The 21,603-nt window shown below is 46.3% G+C and overlaps 2 protein-coding genes across 2 annotated transcripts; one reads left to right on the top strand and one right to left on the bottom strand.

Annotated features, from left to right (window-relative positions):
- Nucleotides 1-15,802: 15,802 nt before the first annotated feature.
- Nucleotides 15,803-17,601, bottom strand: LOC117860299 (berberine bridge enzyme-like Cyn d 4). Its single transcript, XM_034743567.2, has one exon. It carries the CDS (start codon nt 17,532-17,534, stop codon nt 15,924-15,926), a length of 1,611 nt encoding a protein of 536 aa, XP_034599458.1. The 5' UTR covers nt 17,535-17,601; the 3' UTR covers nt 15,803-15,923.
- A 380-nt stretch (nt 17,602-17,981) lies between these two features.
- LOC117861750 (coniferyl alcohol acyltransferase) lies at nt 17,982-19,403 on the top strand. Its single transcript, XM_034745294.1, has one exon. It carries the CDS (start codon nt 17,982-17,984, stop codon nt 19,401-19,403), a length of 1,422 nt encoding a protein of 473 aa, XP_034601185.1.
- The last annotated feature ends 2,200 nt before the right edge of the window (nt 19,404-21,603 follow it).

Raw genomic sequence — 21,603 nt, forward strand, 5'->3', positions numbered from 1 at the left:
ACATAATTCAACATTTTATTACATCAGAGTTTTCAAAATTCCGACAGAGTTTGCAAGGTTGTAAACAACGAAGAAGTAAAATATGCGGAAGCTAAATGTTGATACATAATATCATGGTGAAGCTGACCATGATATCAATGACCCCTGTCCTCGCCATCCAAGGAGGGATACCACTCGACCGTCCAACCCAGGGGAACCAGGTAGGCCAAGTGACGCTAGCAACCAAACTATTGACAATACCTAAAAAGTTCTACCACAAGCAAGGTTGAGCAACTAATACTCAGCAAGACTGACCCGATAGGTGATTACTACTTCACCGACTTCTAGTCATGCAGGCTTTTAGGCTGTGGGTTTGTTTTTGCCAAAAGCGACTAATGTTGGTCCTTACTTTCAATATTTTAGCCACAGGTTCTAATTTATTAACCAGTCTAAATTAACAACTTATACTAAGCAAGCATAGTTTCCAAATAATTAATTACAAGCATCAAGATTAATATCATCATCATGTTCCATGTTTACTCAGTGTAGCATAGCGATCAAGCAGTCCCAAACTGTGAGAGGCAGACAAATCGATTCGAATTTATTAACCATACATGGCGAACCTAATCCCACGACATCCGCGCACCACGAAGGGTCGCTTCACTTGTCAGTCATCCCCATCGATCCCTAGGTACGTGTCAGGTCCAAACTTCCTTTGGCATGCAATGCTCCATAGTCCCGGTCTCTACCATATTGTGACCGCACTTGCACCAACATGATGCACCATGTCCCAATTCAATCAGGTACTAGGCTTCCCCATCCCATACTAGGTATGAGATTAGTACTTTCAAATACTTGATCACGAACACTTACACATTTCGACCTTAGCAAGTTCATTACTAGACCGAAGGGGTAAACCACCCAGTACCAAACAATAACCCGGGCTCCGTCCATTGTCCTTAGGGTTATATCAGAAGTAAATCAATCAACTCCTATAGCTCGCGAGTGACAGGCAATCACTCGACTTTTATCGTGTCCTATTATGCATTGCAGCTACTCGACTTTAGTAACTAGTGTTCAGATCAAGATACTAAGTTCCATGCATCTATGGTTTCAATCAACTCCTATAAACGTAAATGCACAATCATAAGCATCAACATATTGCATAATATTAAAATAGGAAAGCATGCACTGGGATTTGCCTTCAGGTTCACATAAAGTTAGCTGGTCCTCGGGGTCTTGATCTGGCTCGGGTTCAGCTTCCACGTGATGTAGCTTTGCGGCGGGTTCTTCTTCTGGCGTGGGGTGGAGCTCGTAGGTTCCGTCAGCGATATTAACTTCTACACGATATGCATATGCAGATAGTTTAGTTTTCCATGCTTCCACATGCTGGATGCAAGATATGAACTATTGTTGAAGTGTAAGTTGCATTTCGACCACATTCATCTAAACAAGGTTCTAGACTTTCATTTTCTTCATGAAGTAAGGTGTGTTGTGGTATAAAACTCGGGGCTGACTGTGATGGTGATTGTGTTCACATTTAAGGTTCTTACAATTTAGACCTCACAAGGAAGGTGGGGTCACTTCAGGGTTGTTCAAGGTTCATTTGGAAAGTTATCCTATTTCTGAATATTTTTCTGTACCTCTTCCATAAATTACCATTTAACCTTACTATGACTTAATGTTTTCTTTATCATTTAAACTGGTTCATCTTCCAAATTTTGTTTTCATATTCAAACAGAAACATATTCCCTATTTATCATTCCATAAAAAGGAAAGTGTGCCTTATTAAGTGTCTTCCAAGGTAGATTCACATTTTTTCCTAAGATCTATACTTCAAAACTGGACTACTCCAAGTGGATTCACAGTTTTCTCTGCTCTAGATTACTCTCTAGGCAAAAAGATAAATTTAACCATAGATTCCATAGACAGAATTTAAACTGTGATTTAAAGATCCAAACTGGGCTGCAAAGCATTTTTCTAAGGTTTTTCTTACTGCAACAACCATCTCAGAGGTGGTTTTCTTATTTTTACATTTTTCTGTGATTTACTAAGATTTAAAAGGCCTAAACAAGAAATAAAATGATAGAGCATTATTTGTAACAGTAACATGTGCAAGATCATTTTTCTATGAAACTAGGTGCATCAGTGAGTCCAGCAAAATTTATTTGACATTTTTCTGAGCTTCCTACATTTTTCAGTGCATTTCCAAAGTTATCCTATTTATGTGCCAAAAAAAACAACAAACCCAAAACAACTTTACAGCCAGGGCCCTGAAGTTTTTGAAACATCACATATATGCCCTCGGTTCTATCAAAAAGGTCCATGCGATGTTTTTCCAATCACACCCGTGCCCCTATGGAGTCACGGCGGCAGGCGACTTCAATTCTGGCGAACCTAGGAGCTAATCGACGCGAACAACGGGCGGGGAACATGCGGGTGCTCACCGTGAGGGGATTTGGTGAAGGTCGGGGTGGCGGAGAAGGATCCTTTGGTGTTCCGGAGCTGCGGTGCTTCGGGCGGCCAACGGAGGGGGTTGTGAGCTACACGCAGTCATGGCGAAGCTTGCGGAGGCGGTGGCACGGTGCAGGGTGGTGCGGAGTAGGGAGCTCCACGAAGGGGTCCATGCGGCAGCATGGGGTGCGAGAGTAGAGGAGCAGAGTGGCGGCGAGCTCGGTGTGGGGAGCTATGCAGGCAGCGCATTGATCCCTTTTATAGGGCCGGGGAGGTGCGGAGGGCGAGGGCGGAGCCAACGGGTGGCACTGGCGTGGTCGGAGGTGAGAGGGGAGCGACTGCTGCACAAGGGATTGGGTGGCGACGCCATTGGCACAAGGGGCGGAGCTCGCGGGTGCTATCTTGTGGCCATTGTCCCGGGGTGATTCGTAGCGTGCTAGAGCGGGGTTGCCGGGGAAGCTGGTTGGTGAGGTCGGGCATCGTTGCATCACGTCAGGGCTCAGGTTGGTGGAGGCGACGCTGGCCGGTGGAGGCGCGAGGTATGGCGTGCCAGGGAGTGGGTGGACATGTGCGGCGTCGCGAGAGATAGGGCGAGGGGGATCGTGCGTAGGAGGGAGAGATAGGGTCGGCGGTTGATTGGGCAGCCGGGGTGCGTCGTCGGGTCAGTTCTTCGCCGGTGATTGGTGAGCGGCAGGCCGTCGGTGAGTCCTGGCCATGCGGCGGGCGGCATGCGGGGCATCGTGACGGAGCGCGCTTTGGCGCACACGTTCCAAGCGGGCAGGGTGAAATGGCCGGGTTTGGGAGCATTTCGTTTGAAATTTTTGAACTAAACATGAAGTTTCACCTTTCTAACACTTGTAGCCCTAACATCCGGCTTCAACTTTTACAAAAGGTTTTTGGTTCAAATTCAAAACCAATTTGAAGTTATGTGTCCCCAAAGTTTGGCAGAACGCGAAAATTGAACTTAGGAGTTTTGCAGTTTGAGCTGATTTTCAGGGTTTTTGCTAACTTTGGCCTATGATTTGTAGTGCTTCGGTCGAGTTTTGAGCATAGGTCATATAAGAGAAATTGTAGGGGATTAGTAACACTAAAACTTTTATAAAGGGTTTTTGTCAGGTTCTATTTAAATTTTGGAAGAAATTTAGTTGCCAATGTGCAGAATTTGGGCTGCTTTCAGACATAAAGACAGATTTCTAGTTTGGGCTGGGTTTGACCATTTTGGCCATCTTTGACCTCATTTTTGAAAAGCTTTTGTGCAGATTTTGGCCTAACTCCAATAATAAAAGTTGTCAAGGACTTGTAGCACTAAAACTTTTATACAATATTTGACTTGAGCTTACATTAGAAATTTTGAGAAAATGGGCTGCAAAGTTGAGGAATTTCACTGTTGAGTTTTTTTTAAGTGAGTTTCAAAAGCTACTGATTTTGGTTCTAGTTTTTGAACCTCTTCCACTACAAACTAGCAAAATTGCTAATAAGTAAAGTTGTTAGAAATGTAAAACTCTACAACTTTTAGTTTGGCAAAAATTTAAGTTTCTATACAAAATTTCATATTTTGATCTAACCCCTTACTTGAGCTTTTAAGGGTAAAAAGGACCTTTCACTTGCTAGATTAGTGTTTAAGCCTCCTATTCGAGCTTAACCAAGTTTAGTTTAAGTAGAGTTATTACACATTGCTGAAGATGTACCTATGAGGATCAGGAATCACTTTGTCCCTATTGACTTTGTGATACTATAGATGGGAGAAGGAGCTAAATCCCAACTCATTCTAGGAAGGCCGTTCCTGAAGACCGCAAGAGCAAACATAGATGTTGGGAAGGGCGAGATCAAATTTGATATCAATGGCACTATGAGCGCATTCAAGTTTCACCTACACTTTGAGGTATGCAACTTGATTTCTAGCAAGTATATACCGTCACATCGTCATGTCAAGCAGGAGGAGAAAAACAAGAAGGCAGAAGAAAAGAAGCCAGTAGAAAAGTTGCTATCGACTGGAGGAAGAAAGAATGCCAGCTTGTGAAGACCAAAAAGATAGCCAAGCCTGTGCCTTCATCAAAGCCAAAGATGGTGAAGAAGTGGGTGCCGAAGACTGCAACGCCAAAACCGAGCACTGGTCCGAACTGAAGAATTGAAGAATGTAGCTATAGACTATAAACGAAGTGCTTTGCGGGATGCAACCCTATCATCGAGTCAAGACTAAGCTACTGGGAGGGCAACCCTAGAGTCATTTGAAGAGTTAAGTGAGTCACAGATTTTGCTACGTCATACCTGGTGAACATTTGATAAGTTGAATCTTTGGTCAGAACAATATTTGGAGTTTTATTTGCTCAATCATTTTCTATTCCTCTCTTTTTCAAAAACCAATGACTTGAGCCATCCCAATTTTTTATTTGATTTTTCTTGGAAAACCCGAACCATATATCCCTATCCTATCAGACTTTTCATCTTGACCATGATGTTTAGCCTGACTTGTTTAAATGATAAACACACGAGTAGAGCCTGTATTGTTCTTACTTTGTAAATTTTTGACGCATGCTACGTCTCGCATGACCATAGGATTTTGGTTTGCTTAAACTTGAAAAACTCATCGGTTTTCTTAGAATTACAATTTTTCTTAGCCATATTTATTTATTTCATTCAAAATTGCCTTTTCACTTTTAGCCAAAATTAGAACCTAAACCCATTACGCCACGGTTGAAATAGAAATTGCTTCATCTCAATTCATGAGAATGAATGATATCGCTACCAACCATAATTAATGTAGTCGGAAATCCTTTCAACTTACAAATGTTTTTGATGCTTCAAAACTCCTCTAAAATATTTTTGAACTCATTTCTAGCTCTGAGTTAATTTTTAATTTTTGAAATTAGAGGAGGATTAAGCATCTAAATATGATTTGGAGGGTTTATGAGCTTCATTTACACTAAACTTGCATGGACATCGACGCGGCACCAGCACGTAGCGATCGTACATTGCTTGGGGGATGACCACACGAAGCTCCTCCATGCAGTTCGATGAACCGCGTGGAATTCCCGAAGCCGTGCAAGAAACTTCAAGGAGAGCAACTCGCTCTCGTGGGGCTTCACCAAAAAGAAGTCAAAATACGACTTCATGATAAAAAGCAAGGAAGAGAAAGCGCAGCTGAGGAATATTGAAGGGAGAATCGTCACCAACTATGATTTCGACAATGACTTTCTTTGGGATATTGGACTTCATAATGATATTTACAAGCTCCTAGAAAATATTGGGTGGATGCAATTTGCTCTTAATGGCCCCAGTAGTGTATACAGGGATGTGGCCATGGAGATATTCATGACCATGAAAAAGGTCATGCAATGGAATGAGGAGACAAATGAAGAAATTCCATACCTATCCTTTATAATAAAGGATGAGTGAAGATTATTACATATGGAGTAATCACAACACTGCTGGGTTTCAATCCAAAGGCCCTAATATATGGAGAAGTGGAAGAAGAAGATTTAAAGAAATTCTAGAAGAAAATTGCAAAGGAAGAAAACAGGCAACGAAAAAATATTTGCAATCCCATACTGCAAGTATTTCATTTTTGAATGAGCCACCGCGTCTCGAGAAGAATGAAGGAGACCAAAATTACTGACTCGGAGATGAACTGGCTTTATTTTCCAATAGTGGGAAAGAAAGTAACTGACCCCTCCTTGTTGATGATAAACAGATGGCTTGCTGAAGCCACAACAGGAACCAAAACTGTTGGGTCGGGTTGCTACCTAACCATGATTGCATCCTTTTCGAAGCTGGATATTTGAAAGGGTCCCTGAGTGGTTCATAAAAGGAGGAAGCATTGACACCCGAACAATGAAAAATGCACACTTAATTGGTGGTGACGGAGAGAATGATATACAGTTGGAGTCACCAATTTCAAGTTGCCCGACAGAAGACTGGGGATTTACCATATGGGCAAGACTAACTGACGAGAAGAGAGAATTTTATTTCCTGCAAAGAAGGACAAGAGAGGATAGAGAATAGAAGAATGCTCATCATCACAGGCAGCTCCAGAAATACCAATGCCACCACCTAGCTCAAGCTACTAGCAGACAGAGTTTCAGAGTGCATCAAACTACAAGGGAGTCCATGAAGGATGGCAGCAAGAATAGTGGCCGGAGGCACCAGCAGAGGCATGGGCACAAGGCCCATATGCATCACAATTTCAACAGTCAGCATATCCAGTACGACCAGAATTTCAGCAGCCGGCGCAGCCACCTCTACCAGCACCGTATGCTTTTCATGGTTATATGCCACCTCTCTTTCAGGGTCCCCCACCACATGCTCCATTGTCTGCTCAGTACAACCACTTGCCATAGCCATAGAGAAGTGTGCGCATCATAGGTGCATATATACAAAGAAATTTAGAAGATGCAGGTATTGTGACGCAAACCGCTGACAGAATTGAGGACAGCAACGTAACCATCGCCTATCAGTTCAGCATGCTGGGGATTGTGCTTCTAGATCAGTACCAAGGTGGAGCGCAGGGGCACTATGAGTAGGGTATCACAAGTACCAACAGCAAGGAGACGTGCCGTAGGGAGAGCCACACTATGACCTGCCGCAAGATGACCTGGACTAGAGACCGATGGGGACGAATAGAAACACACACGTGTGGTTTGAGTTTTCTTTTCTATTTTTTATTTATTTATTTCAGCATGTGTGTTGGGTGTGCGTGGTATTTTCTGTTTTACTTTTCTGCTTTATTTTTTCTTTATTTTTAGTTTGTGTGTTTCACCATGCCATGCTTGCTTAATAAATTATGCATCACCTCAATATAATGATATGTGATTAATTGTGATTGTTTACGCTCTTGTCAGGTTGAAAGATGACGATCGGTGCTGCTTTGTTTAATTTTTATGCTTGGTTATTGGAACATTGAACTAATGCTCTCCTTAACACAAACTGAAATTGACATAAATATTGGTTTATCATTTTTTGAAGCTGATGATAATTTGGACCCATATATTTTTTTATTGCTCTCTCTTTTAAATGGATTAAAGGCTCTTTTATTTTTTGTTACAACTCATGCTGACCTTGTCAATAATACTTTTTGCATCTGCTCTGCCCATCCAAAGCCAAATATTTATGAGTTGTAGATTGCAAAATTTAATTTTGGATGAATTAATTCAAGATCTACTTCTTTGGTATGAGACTTAGAAGCTGGTCATTCCTTTTTGTGTAACCTCTTGTTGCTAGCCTCTTTGTTCATGCATTGTGAATTTCTACACTGGAAATTTTGCAAACTTTGCTGGGCATCCAATTCTAAACCCAAATATCATTTTTGTGACTACCTCCTTGACCACAACCAAATTTGAGTATGAAAAATATTTCGATGAAGATTCGGAATATTATTCAGTACCTTTTCATGAAAATCAAGACTTGGAGGCAACCACTAGTGCGTGGAATAAAAAGTGGAGGCAACCACCGATCAGCTTGGGGTGTGCCCCCCTCTGCTGCCTCTAAAATTTGATGTGGACATCCCTGCAGTGGAGTAAGATAATTTTTTCCAGAAGATCGAAGATTTTGGTCCTTACATCTGCAGTTTATCTTTCTTCCTTTTCATGCTCAAGGATGAGCATCATCTAAGCATGGAGGAAGAGTCATCGCATTATCTCTGACTACTTCTGAGTAAGTAATATGTTGCAAAGAGTTCTATGGAGCAAAAAGCAAAAATATATATTGTGGAAAAAAATAAAAAGGAAAAAGAAAGAAAAAAATGATGATGAGATCCCAAGTGCTTTCAAGATTAAGGATTACTCCATACTCATTATTCCAACCATGTGCAATCCAACTATGAGGATTTCATTTGTGCTTCGCGATAACTCTTTGCTCTTGCACATGTCCACTATAAAAATGTGTGTGTTCATTCTCTCGCTCTCCATAAATAATTATTTTCCATGACCTTTTTGACAAGTCTTAGTAAGATCCATCAGAAGTCTTTCTTATTTTGATAATCTCCTAATAATAATATTTTTGGTAGGACTAACCTTCCCAAAGATCCAGATAAAGCTTTATACATATTTTATGAGTGATGTCATGTTGGAGAAGTTCTAGCATAGGTTTGAGAGACTTGATGAGCTGAAAGAATAAGAGCAATTGCAATGAAGTTTAAATTGTTGATCTCGGTTCAGCTTGTTTTTGAAAAAGTTTTTATTGAAAATTTTCTGAGGTTTGTTTAAAATTGAGAGCAAAAGAATAAATTAATAGTGGGATTTGTTTAAAAGCACTGAACGAGCATCGAATCAGATGAAGATGGAGGCCAACAGGCCTAGGAAGGGCCTAGATCAATTAGCCTACATGAGTCCAGGCCGATCGGCCTAGGGTCTTATGGAGCCTTCCGACGCCCATCTTTGGCAAGCAATCCTCCGAGATCAATCAGTTTGTGAAGATATGGCAATGATCACTTCAGGATCAAAGAGGAATCAAAGAAGATCAAGCGGAGATTTGGAAAGTCATTGAAGATCAATCTCATCCCGAAGTAATGATGTGCCAGGCCCACATGCAAGTGAAAATAAGACTTCAAAGCACCAGAGGAGACTTGAAGATGAACCAGAACACGATGGGCCAAAAGGAAGGCCCAGGCCGATCAGCCTAGGGGTTTCCTTCGCCACCTCGCCTTCCAATTTTTGCCACGCGCTCTCAGGACTATAAATACCTCGAAAAATCCACCGAGCTCGATATCCAAGATGATGTACTCGACGTGAAGCAGCAGAGAAGCAGAAGGAGCTTGAGGGACACCTCTCCATAGAGCCGAGGGCCATGCAGTTGTTAGGGGCTAGCATTGGGGAACCTTTGCCACACGTGACCACCCTACGAGGAAGATCACGCTGGAGTTCTAGAGCTAGAAGTCACCAAGATCAAGCTAGGATCCTGGTGGTGATCTCGTGATGTCCAATCATTCATGGTGAAGTAATAGATGTGTTCATGTTCTTAGCAATCTAAGTATCTCCTTTGATGGTTTTATACTTTATCAGGTTTGCTTGCTTTTCAATCTATGAATATTGATGATAGATTGATGTTGACGCTCGTTATTGACACACTTTTAGTGCTATTTAAATGTTGTTTTCATACATATTCTTATACTAACCCGCCACTTGGCACTTGAAATAACCTCATATTCGCATATGTGTTGTGTTTTAGACCATATTGTAAAATCACAGGAAATATGGCATAAATGAAGGATTTTTCTACAACTTGAACTTGGGCCAAGACTTTGGATATTGGAAGGCCCAAGCACGAGCATTGAACTGTAGGTCCGCAGGAGGAGCTGAAACTTGCATGGGCCATATCTTCCTCATCCAAACTTCGATTGGGGCGAATTTATAGGGAAAATTGCATAGCTCGACGAGATCTAAAACTTTTGTATGAAGCGCTCGAGCATTGGAGGCCAAAACAGGGCAGGCCAATCGGCCCAAATGGGTCTAGGGCGATCGGCCTGGTCCGTTTCTGGCCCCGATCATTGCGCCCTTTCACCAGGAGAAGCCCATGATGTTCCTAGGGTTATTTTCAGAAAAACTTGGCTTCGAAGGCATCCCAACCGACGCCGCCAACTATAAATACCCAAGACATTCAACAAGAGAGAGATCCCGACGAGTTTAGACCTAGCCGCCGCTGCCACAAGAGAAGAAATAGGGATTAGATCTAATTAGGAGCTTCGTCGTCGAAGGGGACCTCCAGAGGAGGGAGGAAACCCTAGGCCAATCGGCGTGGCCTAGGGTGGCTCAGGCCGATTGACTTGAGTCCCTTGCGTGCAGGGTGTACTCCAAGTGCTCCATACCCCCTTTATTCGTCAACATGTGTAAGATCATGGGGTAAAGCCTCCGTTCATCCCAACGGTTGATATGGTCCTTGATATGTAACTGCTACATGTTCTTTATGCCCATTAATGCATCATGGTCTATGTTGTTGCAATGCTTCGTTTACATATGTGAGATCTCTATCATGTACAACATATGTTCTTAGTAGAGTTTCTGGTAATCGTGGTGATTATCTTAACTCTGCGGATGATTCGATATAGTGTGTGCGAGCGAGGTGATTGATTATCCCTGCGTAGTGACAGTATGCAGTGGGGAAAAGGTCGAGCGAGCATATAACCGCTGTGATAACTAGTGAGGGCAGCAACCATCTGTGTAGTAGCTGCATATTCTTCTGAACCCAAATCCTAGGAAGGGAACACTTATATCTATCTCTGTCTCCTATCTTGTGTTAACCTTTGCTATATTGCTTCAATCTCTGTTATTAGTTTAGTTTGTCTCTCTACAATATATATACACTGAGTTTCGTTAGCAAGATTTGTATGAAGTGAGAGCCCGCAATCCATTTGTTCCACGGATTGATAAACCTTGGGGGAATACTCTAAGGGAAAAGTTACAACTGATCGGTGTGCTTGCAGTTCATGAATTGGCACGCTAACTGCCATCAACAATTGCGTAGGGTTCTTGTGGTCGTGGTGACTAGATTTGCATGCCTGATCTACCGATTATTATGACATGTTCTTATGATCATTCCCGTAACCAGCTTGCGTTAATAGAGGTGATCGTGATAGGATCTTTCTTGCGTAAGGTGGAGGGTTTCAGGATCCGGACCGGAGGTGTAGATTTAAAGATGCTTTTTACTAAGATCATATTTGTGTTTCTTTGCTATCCATGCTCAGAATTACAACATATGCATACTCTAGATTGCTCTAGATTGGTTACCTTTGCTCTATTTATTATTTGTCTGTACATGCTTAGTAGATTGGATCTGAATCTCTCACAAACACCAAGTTAATACTAACAATGCTAGTTGAAATAGATCTTATGCTATAAGTTTCGTACGCTTGCGGTTCACAAATTGGCGTGCTAACAGCCATCAACACTCATCGCCATGAAGAGAAGGTGACTCAGTAGGAACGACACACTACTGCCAGTAAGCATAGATGACTGAGCGAGTGTGAGTCGCGTAGCTTGGCATGGCGCAACAAGTATGGGAAGCTAGGGAGGACTCGACCGGTAGCTCATCATGCAATAGAGCATCATGGAGACCACTAACTAGGGGACATTTTCCCTTGTGAACACAAATGTGGGGTGCAGCCCCTTCTTCCTCGTCCTATGCTTCATCCACATTGCCATTAGGCTCGATGGCCTTGCTAACACCGTTAAGGACTTGATGACCCATGGTGAGTAGGTGCTGGCTCGCAAGGTGGCAGATTACATTTTTCCTACATCAAGAGCTGGTTCCCAACCCTATAGCTAGGACCAGCTGGTAAGGGTGTTGCGGAAGATGGAGGAGCCAACGCGCGGGATGCCGTGCATGACTTTGATGCCGAGTGGTCAGATACTTTGATCTAGTCCCAGGATTCCACAATCGGTGGTGGCAAAAAAGTCGATGATGGCACTGGGTCTTGGAGTCTCGAAGGTGACGACAGTGATGAAACGCAATCCTCCGACGTGGGTTCACCGCAGGCTTAGCCTTGGGTTTCTTAGGATTTCCACAATTTTTGCACTTTTTATTTTTCTTCCTTAGTTGTAATCGCACACTATGCTTATTCAGAACTTACCATTTTGAGTAGTTGTGGTATGGCAGGGGTAGCCCCTATCATGAGGCCCTGCTGATGTTACCTAACCTCTCCCATGCGACTCAGTGTTTCCAAGGGAGTCTTTTGGAGATGTGGCAGCGAGGCGACTAAAGAGCGACCGCTCCCTTGACACCAATAATCAAGTCGCCTCCACCTATAACCCCCTCGAGTCAGGGCAGGAAATGGGGCAATCTGACTAGCTGGTCAAAATCCTTTCCTTAGATCAAGGTAGGATCCTCATAGTGATATGGTGATGTACAATCATTCATGGTGAAGTAATAGATATGCTCCAATTCTCTTGGAATCCTTGTGCCTCCTTTTAAAATTTCATGCTTTCTCGATTGTGCTTACTTCAATCTATGATCGATAACAGATTGCGTAGGATGTTCATGTGGTCATGGTGACTAGATTTGCATGCCAGATCTATCGAGTAGTATGATGTGTACCTTGTGTTTGTGCTCTTAGATTTGTCACGCTGAAAGGTAGGATCATGAAGGGATCCATTATCTAGTAAGATGGGGGGGGGTTGAGAGTCTGGTAGAAATGTAAAGAGTTTTGCATGTCTTGCTTTGCTATCTTGCTTAGAACTACAACTCGTTCATAGTTTAGGTTACTCTAGATTGGTTATATCTTGTTCATATCTGGTATTTGTCTATATATTCACTCATGCCTAGTTTAGATCCAAATCCTTAATAAACTTGAATCATGTTGCTGTTATAAGTTACATGGATTGATAAACCTTGGAGGAATACTCTAAAGGAAGAGCTACATCTGAATCGTGCGGCTCCTGTTCACGAACTGACGTGCTAACTGCCACCAACAAGCTTTTCGTGCAGCATTTGTATTTATGACTTGTTCGTAAATTTTCAGCAATGGGTTCTCTTCTTTTCTATTTTTTATAATCTTTATAGTTCTTTTTTTAGATATATATTTGTTGCTTTGACTAACGCTAACAAGAGATGGAGGGACACCTCTTTAACAAGTTAAAAAAATTTGATCCAGAAAAAACTCTGCAGGCAAAAAAAAGACAACCCATTGCAGAATTTAGAAAGCTGGCCATAGCAGGAGCTTCCGCAGTGAAAGGTTAAGAAGTACCAAAGCAAACGCCAACACCAAGTCACGAAAAGGACCACTGCCACGACCAGCAATGGGAGACCAGCCGGAGCAAACAATCGGAGAGCTATGCATCCTGGACATCACCAATGAGCCCATCCAGAATCTGGAGAATATCCGACATCTATTCAAGATCAAGACCTCAACAATCCATATGGTGAAGTACTCTCCATTCACTGCAAGTGTGCCAAACTTTCGACATGGAAGGATTAGATGACAACCAGCCAAGGACAAGACTGTTCCCATTCTCCCTGCTCGGGAAAGTGCTACAATGGTTCCACACTCAGCCATCAGAAGTGATCGTGGTGTACTTCTAGCAACTTGAAAGTCTAGGTCTTCTGGTAAACCACCTGGAAATCCTCATGAGTCCTGTAGCTATCGGTATTCAAGCCGAGCACACGCTGGGTGTGTTAAGTTCTAATCATCACGAATACATCAAAGAAACTAATCTAGTTTACAAGAACACGAACATAATGTGGTTTTGATCTAAACCTTAACTTGGGGAAGCCATGGGTGTCTTCTCTGCGGGTTGTTGAGGAGGACAAGCAGTACGTGTAGTGCCGGTCTTCAGGTCGCCAACGGTACTTGCCGATCGCTACGGCAGTGCCTGGTGGGGACGAGGACGAACGGCGGCCGCCTTCAGAGGGATCCAATGCCCTTAGGATCGGTAGAATTTAAGTGGAAACTGAATAAGGGCGTGGTGTAGAAGCGTTGGCACCACCGTGAAGCCTCGGTCTCCCTTTTATTGGCACTGGACGCCCTGGGTCCGCAGCCCAGATATCGTTGGGGCGCCTCCGATCGCGACGCGGGAGGGAGCGCGTGATGCTACTCCCTTAGACTCCGCGCGAGAGGGACCGACATGCCGTTGCTCCCCTTAGACTCGGTAAAACGGTTTGCCGAGATCATGTTTATCAAACAGGGTGCTCGGTGGAAAGCCAACGATTACAGTCATGTTCGTCTTCCACCGCTAGGCCCTCTTGCCTTGCTTGCATCACCATCTCCCGCTGGGTGAGGCATCCCGTCTCCCGTAATACCGACAGACGCAATGCTCTTTTTTTTAGCGGAACCTATAATTCAAACTATTATTGCAACATCTGGCATGCTTTTGCTATTCTTGAAAGACACAAAGCGTCCAAGTCTACATCACTAACACTTCCACATTTTCCAAACTTTCTTGAAATGTGGCGCACAGGATTCTCAGTTAGAGCATATATAACAGTTTAGACGGCTGCTGTCTGTGAACACATGCCATATTACAAATAGACAACGTGCACAATGACTTGTCTATTTAGTCGTCTGCAAACCATTTAATTCATACATGAGTATGCAAATCGTGGTGATCAAGTATGCATTTGATCTTTGTGTGCCATCCTATTGTTGCTTACTGTGTTATTTCACTGGGACAAATATCCAATTAAGCACAACGGCAATATCCAATTCGAGACAACATGAATTTAACTCTAACATAGTAGTTGATAATTTTGGATTGGAGATAAGTGCATAGAAAAACTACTGAACAAGTTTCAGAATTTTGAGATTTACCATTATTTTTCTAGGGATTATGGGAGATCTTGAATGAATAGGTACAACTATAATTGAGTTAACTAGCTTCTTCACTGTTCATCTCTTCCTTTCTCACATCGCATCGAAACAGAAGCCTTGCTGACCACAGAACATGGCCTACGATGAGCAGGCGGAAATAGCAAAACGAGCAGCTCGCCCTCCAAGCAGAACGCCGGGACCTTGAGCGAGGAGGTCGACGGAGCCATGAGCACCTCATGTTCAGAGACGGTGCTTTGATTGATCTACTGAAGTGAACTAGTGAAGTGAACAAAAGGGAAAAAAAAGAAACAACAGCTCAGCTGATGAATCTCGGCAAGAAGAGTCACGGCTCACCTCTTCCCCTCTGTTCGCCCGCCGGCGGCGCGTCATCGTCAGTCCTCGGTCGGAGCAGCCCCAAATGATGTGGAGCCGCGGCGACAACGCGTACACGAAGGTGCTACTCTTCGGCTGCCGCACGAGCTCGTGTCGATGTGGAGACGGAGAGAAGGAAGTCACGGATCTGGAGGCCGGAGGGGACCTCGCGACGGGAGATTTCGATCTGCTCTCGCAGGGGGGCCTCGCCTCCGGTGACACCGCGGAGATGGATGAGGCATGGCGCTGCGGCGGCCCAGCTATCCGGCCTCGCCTCCCGTCGGCATCCCGTGCAGAGGGAGGGGAGCGGAGGGGAATCAGTTGGAGTAGCCGGGCTGATTTTCGCACTCGATCCGGAGGTGTGCGGATGGATCGTACAATGGGGCATGGAGGTTGTCGCCGGGTGTTGGAGCATGAGCCCGCGCCGTCGTCTCGCAAGACGAATATAAGGGCACGTTCAACGGGTGTGACGACGGCGCGCCCGTCGCTTGGCTCAAACGAGGAACTTTTTGCAAATACGCTGTCTCTCAGACGGCTCACAGACACCCGTTGAACGCGCCCTTATATTCTGTATATCGGGGTCAAGTTAAATACGCTGAGATCCAAAATTCAAAGGATTCATTGGCCATGGATAGGGTATGTGCTGGAGTCAATGGACGTGGGGTATGTGCGGAGTCGCTAACCGTGTGGGAGTCCATGTGCCATAACTATATAGGGGTCAAATTAAAGACGCTGAGTTTTCTTTACCAATGACAGCTTGACATATGCTTGCACAAACAGAAAATTTTATTCTTTTTGTTTATTGTGACACTGGGATCTAACAATTGAGCACGGGGTACATGGAAATCATAACTGACAGGCTGATTTCAAACACCTCACATTCCAATCAAATGACGCTCCGTCCTTGTGTAGCAGGAAGAGGTGGGATGCTCTGCTCATGTCTAAAGAAATCTTCAGGATCCACCATTGCCTTCACAGCCGCTAACCTCTGAAAATTACCTTTGAAGTACTTCTCCCCCCATATTCTTCCCTTTGCGTAGCTTGTCACGTTACCCTCCAATTCATTCGTCCCAAGATCCAAGTCCCTGTAGTTCACATATACAGCTCTTGGGTTCTTGGACACGTAAGGCTCCATCTCCTTGTGCAGCTCCCGGACCCACCTAATGTGCTTCGATGCTGATGGCCCATCATTGACGTACCACACTGAATAGTACTCGATTTGGAAGAGGTTCCCCTTCCGGTGCGGGAACGGCGTCGCCGACGGCGAGATGTTGCCCATCATGCCTTCCAAGGGATCAAGCGCTAACGGGCCTGCCTCAGGCTTCTCAATCCACGCCCATAAGCTCTCCCAAGCGTGCCTCGGCATGGGCTCGAGCACGTAGTCAGACTTGGCCTTCAAGTAGACGTCCGGCTTGTCAGTCCTCTCCAGGAGTACCTCTAGTGGCTTGGACCTCCAGTCGATGGATTGGTAATGAACCACATGATTGTAGACAGTGGATTGGATCCAGCTTATCTCCTCGCAGTCCTGGCGCGTCATTCCAAGCTCCGGGAAGCGAGTTCGCATGAGATGGAGGAGGCGGTGGCACGGGCCAAGATACTGGGCCACGAACCGCGCTTGCTGATTCTCAACCAGTACTCGGAGGACTATGTCACTGGGCAGGGCCGACGCGATCTCCTGCCATTTGGTTATGAGGTCGACGGCCGACTGGTTCCTTGACCGGTTGATGGTGAAGACCGAGATCCTCTCCGGAACGCGCACAAGCCGCAGCTTCCACGATAGGACGATGCTAAAGCTTCCCCCGCCGCCGCCCCTGATGGCCCAGAAGTGGTCCTCCCCCATGGTGCTCCTGTTCAGGAGCCTGCCATCGGCGTCGACGACGAGGGCATCGAGGACGTTGTCGGAGCCAAGGCCGTACTCGCGCGCCAACATGCCGATTCCGCCGCCGCTGAGGTGCCCCCCGAGGCCGACGGAGGGGCAGGTCCCGGCGGGGAACCCGAGGGTGCGGCTCGCTGTGCCGACGGCGTAGTACAGCTCTCCGACCGTGGCGCCTGACTCGGCCCAGGCCTCGGCGCGCGCCGCGTCGACATGGATGGCTCGGAGCGCGCCGATGTCGAGCAAGGCGAAGCGCTCATGGCTGTCGGCGGAGGCGGAAGAGACGCCCTCGTAGTCGTGGCCGCCGCTGCGCGTGCGCACGCGGACGCCGTGCCGGCGGCCGCAGCGCACGGTGGCCTGCACGTGGGAGTGCTCGGCGGCCTCGACGAGAGCGAACGGCCTCGGGGTGCCCGGAAGTGCGTAGCGGAGGTTCCGGATGGACGACGTCAGGAACGTTTCGTAGGACGAGGACGACGGGGTAAGGATGAGGCTAGGCGGAACCTCTTCAGCGAGACAGCTGAGGAACGCATCATCAGTGGTGCTGGAAGCTGAACAGGACGACGTGAACGAAATGCAAAGGATGGTGAGCAATTGTAAGGTGTTGCTTGTTTTTGCCGTCGTCATGACTGTTGGCTACAATATAATAGGTGGAGTCTGAAAGAAAGGTGTTCTGTGTTTACTTCTATTGGCCTACCGTTTGGTATATATATAAGAAGCCAGGGCACAGATACTAATCACCAACTCCAGTTTTTCTATATCAAAAGGAAATTGAGAATGTAAAACGAATATTTGGTTGTCTTTCTAGCTAGCACCGGATCAGAGAGCACGCTAGAACTAGTTCTTCCAAGACTCTGATCCAATAAATCAGAAAATTGGACCGCATTGCTCTCGCGAAGATTATTTTAGCCATCTTGATCATTATATATTGCAAGTAATGGTTTACCAGCAGCTTCCGGAGAGCCTATATAAGGTAGACCAATGGCGCGGCGCCAAGTACCCACCCCTTTGCTTATAACACAACAAAACATATCTACACACTACTAAGCCTAGCTAGCTTGCAGCAAGGAAACGATGGCGCAGGCCAGGACGGATTCTCCCTTGCCTGTCCGTGTCGTGAGCCGCAGCCTGGTGAAGGCCTCCGACACATCCATCAAGCCATACGTTCGCAACTTAACCAACCTCGAGATTCCAAACAACTCCCAAGGTACTGTAGCCTGTGTGTACCCCAGAGTCACAACTGGCGATTTCGGCGCGGTTGCGGAGACCTTCCACGGCCGTCTCCCGTCTTTCCTCAACTTCTTCTTCCCCTGGGCTGGCCGCATCGCGTCTAACGCCGCCACCGGCCGTCCTGAGATCCACTGCTTCAACCAGGGCGCCGAGCTCCTCATCGGAGAGGTTGACGTGCCCCTGGGGAGCCTTGACTGGACCTTGTCCCGAAGATCCCTTAGGAAGATCCTCATGCCCTACGGTGAGGAGCTCCTGCTGTCGGTGCAGGTCCTCTCCTTCGCCTGCGGTGGCTTCAGCGTCGCTTGGAGGAGCAACAACCTGATAGGAGACGGCAACACGGCCATGAGGGTGGTCATGGGGTGGACCGAGCTGCTGCGGACCGGAACCGTCGCTGGAGTGGAGCGCGACCGCCCTGCACTCTTCCAGCCCCGGGACCCACCGGCTTACAGCGCCGAGATCGCCGAGGCGTTTCGGCCGTATGAGCACGAGAAAATGGTGAACGCCCTCACCGTCGCCGATAGCACGGTCGAGCGCCTCTACTACATCGAGGCGCGCGACATCGCCGGGCTCCACGAGGCGGCGAAGCTCGGCGGCCGCCGGCGCATCTCGCGCGTGCACGCCTTCTCTGCGTACACATGGAAGGTCCTCGCCTCCGTGGTGGCCGCGTCAACCCGCCTGTCCGAGGACGAGAAGCGCTGCGGCCTGGTGCTGTGGGTGGACGCGCGGCAGCGCTTCTCGTCCCCGGAGATGCTCGCCGCGATGCGCAACTACATAGGTTTCTCCTGCGCCTACGTGCACCAGGAGGAGTACGCGGCGGCCATCCTCGAGAAGCGGCTGGCAGACGTGGCGGCCATGCTGGGCGAGGCCGTCCAGTCGAAGGACTACGACGCCAACCTACAGGATACTTCGGACTGGCTGGAGGTGCACAAGGATGGGTACTACATCGAGACGCCAGCCATCGGGCTGGGCAGCCCAACGCTGGGCCAGACGATGTGGTCCTCGTTCCCGACGAATCTGGATTTCGGCTTCGGGCAGGCTTCGCTGGTCATGCCGGTGGACGACTTCGCTGAAAGGCTGGCTTCAGGGTTGATGCTCGTCACGGCGAGGCCTGGAGGCGACGGCTCATGGATCGTCAGCGCAGAGATATGGAGGTGCCTCGCAGAAGCGCTCGAGGCCGACCAGCAACACATTTTCAAGCCTCTCACGGCGGAGTATCTCGGTTTCAGTAATTCTACTTCCAAAAAGATCCAGATATCTCGCCTGTGATCGACTCCGTGGATTGTCCACTCCCGGTCCACCTGCTACAAGTTGTTGCGCCTGCATCCACATTCTACATGCGTCCATGTTGTTGTGCTCGTGCCGTTGCTCCTGTGTTTGTTGACTTTCATTGTTATTTTTGTCAAAAAAATATTTTATTCTACCATGAATAAATAAACAAAGCACGTACTTCATCATAACTTCTTATTGGGGTATTCCGACATGGAGGTTGCTTGGTGTGATGGTGTCTTCTTATCGGGCTCTAAACTCTGCCCAGTGCCCATGTCCACGGTACGGATATTTACTACCAATACTATTGATTGCCATCCAACGGTCCAAATAAGTGAGGCACCACTAGTTCGAGTGGCTAGTATTTCGGCAATAAGGAAAGAAAAAGGAACGGCAGACTAGCGAAATTATTTATAGGAAAAAGTCTAAATTACTCTCTCAGAATACGACTGAAGTCTATATAACCCCTAAACTATAAAATCGTTAACACCTTGAGTTTCCAAAACTAGCTCATTTTTCACCTTTGTCACGCAAATGAAACCGGTTTTGGCCATGTGCACAATGGTTTTGCTTGTTTTTGTCATTGGAATGTCCATATCTGCGTCCATTGTGAAAGCATGGCCCCTTGTCGGGTTTTTAAGTGTTGGGGGTAGAAGCAGTTGAGCGTGATGCACCCCATCTTCAAGTTGCTCAAGCCGCACATGAGGTACACACTTAAGATCAACGCACTGGCGCGGCAGATCCTCATGAGCCGCGACTGCATCATCGCGTCAGGCTTCACACCCGGCCGGCTGCTACTACATGGAGATGAGCAACGCAGCTCGAGCAGGAGGGCCTGCCCACCGATCTCATCAGAAGGTACAGACACATTGCAGTGTTCATTTTGCATCACCTGAATTATAATGCCTCTCAAATGTTCATTGCATTATTGGTGCCACGCAATGCAACAGAACATGTTAGTTTCTCAGTTCATTGTTTCTTGTGTTGTCAAAGAGACATGGTCGTGAGGGACCCAACCCAGATGCACGGCCTCCAGCTGCCCATCGAGGAATCCTATGGTAGCTGCACCTGTTGATGCCCGCGGACCTGGCGTACGTCCACACACTCACGCTGAGGAGTCGTACCTCTTGGAGCAGCCAGGGCGCAGGCGTGGACGGCCCACTAGGACGTGCTTGTGGCCACTCTCGAGTTCATGGACGAGGTGCAGCACTCTGAGGAGGAGATCGCCCGGTGCTACAACGACACAGGCCGGCGCAACTAGTGCTGCGAGGCTGTGCGGATCGAGGCGAGTGAGCGCCGGGGGGCCGGCGCTTGGCAACGCCGATGAGCTTTTGCGTTGGGTTGTGCCGGCTACGTGATAACGAGGGCGAGCTGCAGCAGGCGCTAGGGCCGATGTTAAAGGTGCTAGCGGCAGAGGAAGACGCCGACAACAGAGTTGGATAATGGCTGAAGATGACCATTGCGGTCACCAAGTAAGCAAATCTGCCGTCCCCGTGGCAAAACCGGTTTAGTTGGGTACCAAAGGTGAAAATGAAACTGGTTTTAGAAGTACAAGGGGTTAACTAAACGGTTTTATAGCTTAGGGATTATGTAGACTTCTACTATACTTAAGGGGAGTAATTTCAACTTTACTTATATTCACATGGTCAATACAAATGTTTTGAGAAAAATGTAAATGTATAATACACACTTGCTCCAAGCTTGTTGGGTTCGGGAGATATGCTTGCACTTCTTGGGAAAGCACCTTTAGTACCGTCCAAACCCCCTTTAGTACCGGTTGACCCCCTTTAGTACCGGTTGTGCAATTGGTATTGCTAAGTCGGTACTAAAGGGGGTCTTTTAGTACCGATTCTGGGGTGCTTTAGTACCGGTTGGTGAGGTGAGACCAACCAGTATTAAATTGGCTACCACGTCGCGCGTGTCCGAGGCTAATTTTGTACAAGTTGGTCTCCTCAACCGGTACTAAATTCTTTTTTCTTTTATGTTTATTTTCTCATTTTCTTTTCTGTTTCTTTATTCTGTATTAGTATTTCGTATTTGTTTCCTTTACGTATACTAGTTCTAATATGCAATATATATAAAGTTGTATTTGATCTATAATATTACATTTGAGATAATATTATAAATAGACATATTGTGCATACACATATATGAATAATATTACATTGCATCAACTTTCCAAGTTCAACATTTTGGATCA

Source organism: Setaria viridis, chromosome 6 (assembly GCF_005286985.2).
Source record: "Setaria viridis chromosome 6, Setaria_viridis_v4.0, whole genome shotgun sequence".
In the NCBI taxonomy this organism is placed as follows: Eukaryota; Viridiplantae; Streptophyta; class Magnoliopsida; order Poales; family Poaceae; genus Setaria; species Setaria viridis.